Source organism: Tupaia chinensis, unplaced genomic scaffold (assembly GCF_000334495.1).
Source record: "Tupaia chinensis unplaced genomic scaffold, TupChi_1.0 Scaffold144048_1, whole genome shotgun sequence".
Taxonomy (NCBI): domain Eukaryota; kingdom Metazoa; phylum Chordata; class Mammalia; order Scandentia; family Tupaiidae; genus Tupaia; species Tupaia belangeri.
In genome coordinates this window covers 124,848-125,514 of record NW_006203900.1, presented here as the reverse complement: position 1 = coordinate 125,514, position 667 = coordinate 124,848, and the positions used below count along the sequence as shown (strand labels likewise).

Here is a 667-nt window from a genome sequence, read left to right as displayed (position 1 = left end):
ATGAATTAAAAGAAGTATTTGAAGATGCCATGGAGATCAGAATAATCAGCAAAGATGGAAAAAGTAAAGCGATTGCCTACATTGAATTTAAGATGGAAGCTGCTGCAGAGAAAACCTTTGAAGAAAAGCAGGGAATAGAGATTGATGGGCTGTCTATTTCTCTATACTACACTGGAGAGAAGGGTCAAAATCAAGACTATAAACATGGAAAGAATAGCACTTGGAGTGGTGAATCAAAAACTCTGGTTTTGAGCAACCTCTCCTACAATGCAACTGAAAAAACGCTTCAGGAAGTATTTGAGAAGGCAACTTTTATCAAAGTGCCTCAGAGCCAAAATGGCAAATCTAAAGGGTATGTGTTTATAGAATTTGCTTCATTTGAAGACGCTAAAGAAGCTTTAAATTCCTGTAATAAAAGGGAAATTGAAGGCAGAGCAATCAGGTTGGAGCTGCAAGGACCCAGGCGATCACCTAATGCAAGAAGTCAGCACTCCAAAACTCTGTTTGTGAAAGGTCTGTCTGAGGATACCACCGAAGAGACATTAAAGGAGTCTTTTGACAGCTCTGTTCGGGTAAGGATAGTCACTGACTGGGAAACAGGATCCTCCAAAGGGTTTGGTTTTGTAGACTTCAACAGTGAAGAAGATGCCAAAGCTGCCAAGGAGGC

At 40.6% G+C, this 667-nt stretch overlaps 1 protein-coding gene across 1 annotated transcript in view; it reads left to right on the top strand.

The window, feature by feature from the left end:
- The window catches only part of LOC106733552 (nucleolin-like), a 4,835-nt gene that overhangs the window by 1,085 nt on the left and 3,083 nt on the right, over positions 1-667 (top strand). Inside the window, 1 exon segment of the mRNA XM_027767228.1 lies at positions 4-665. Coding sequence (XP_027623029.1) covers positions 4-665 — 662 coding nt within the window.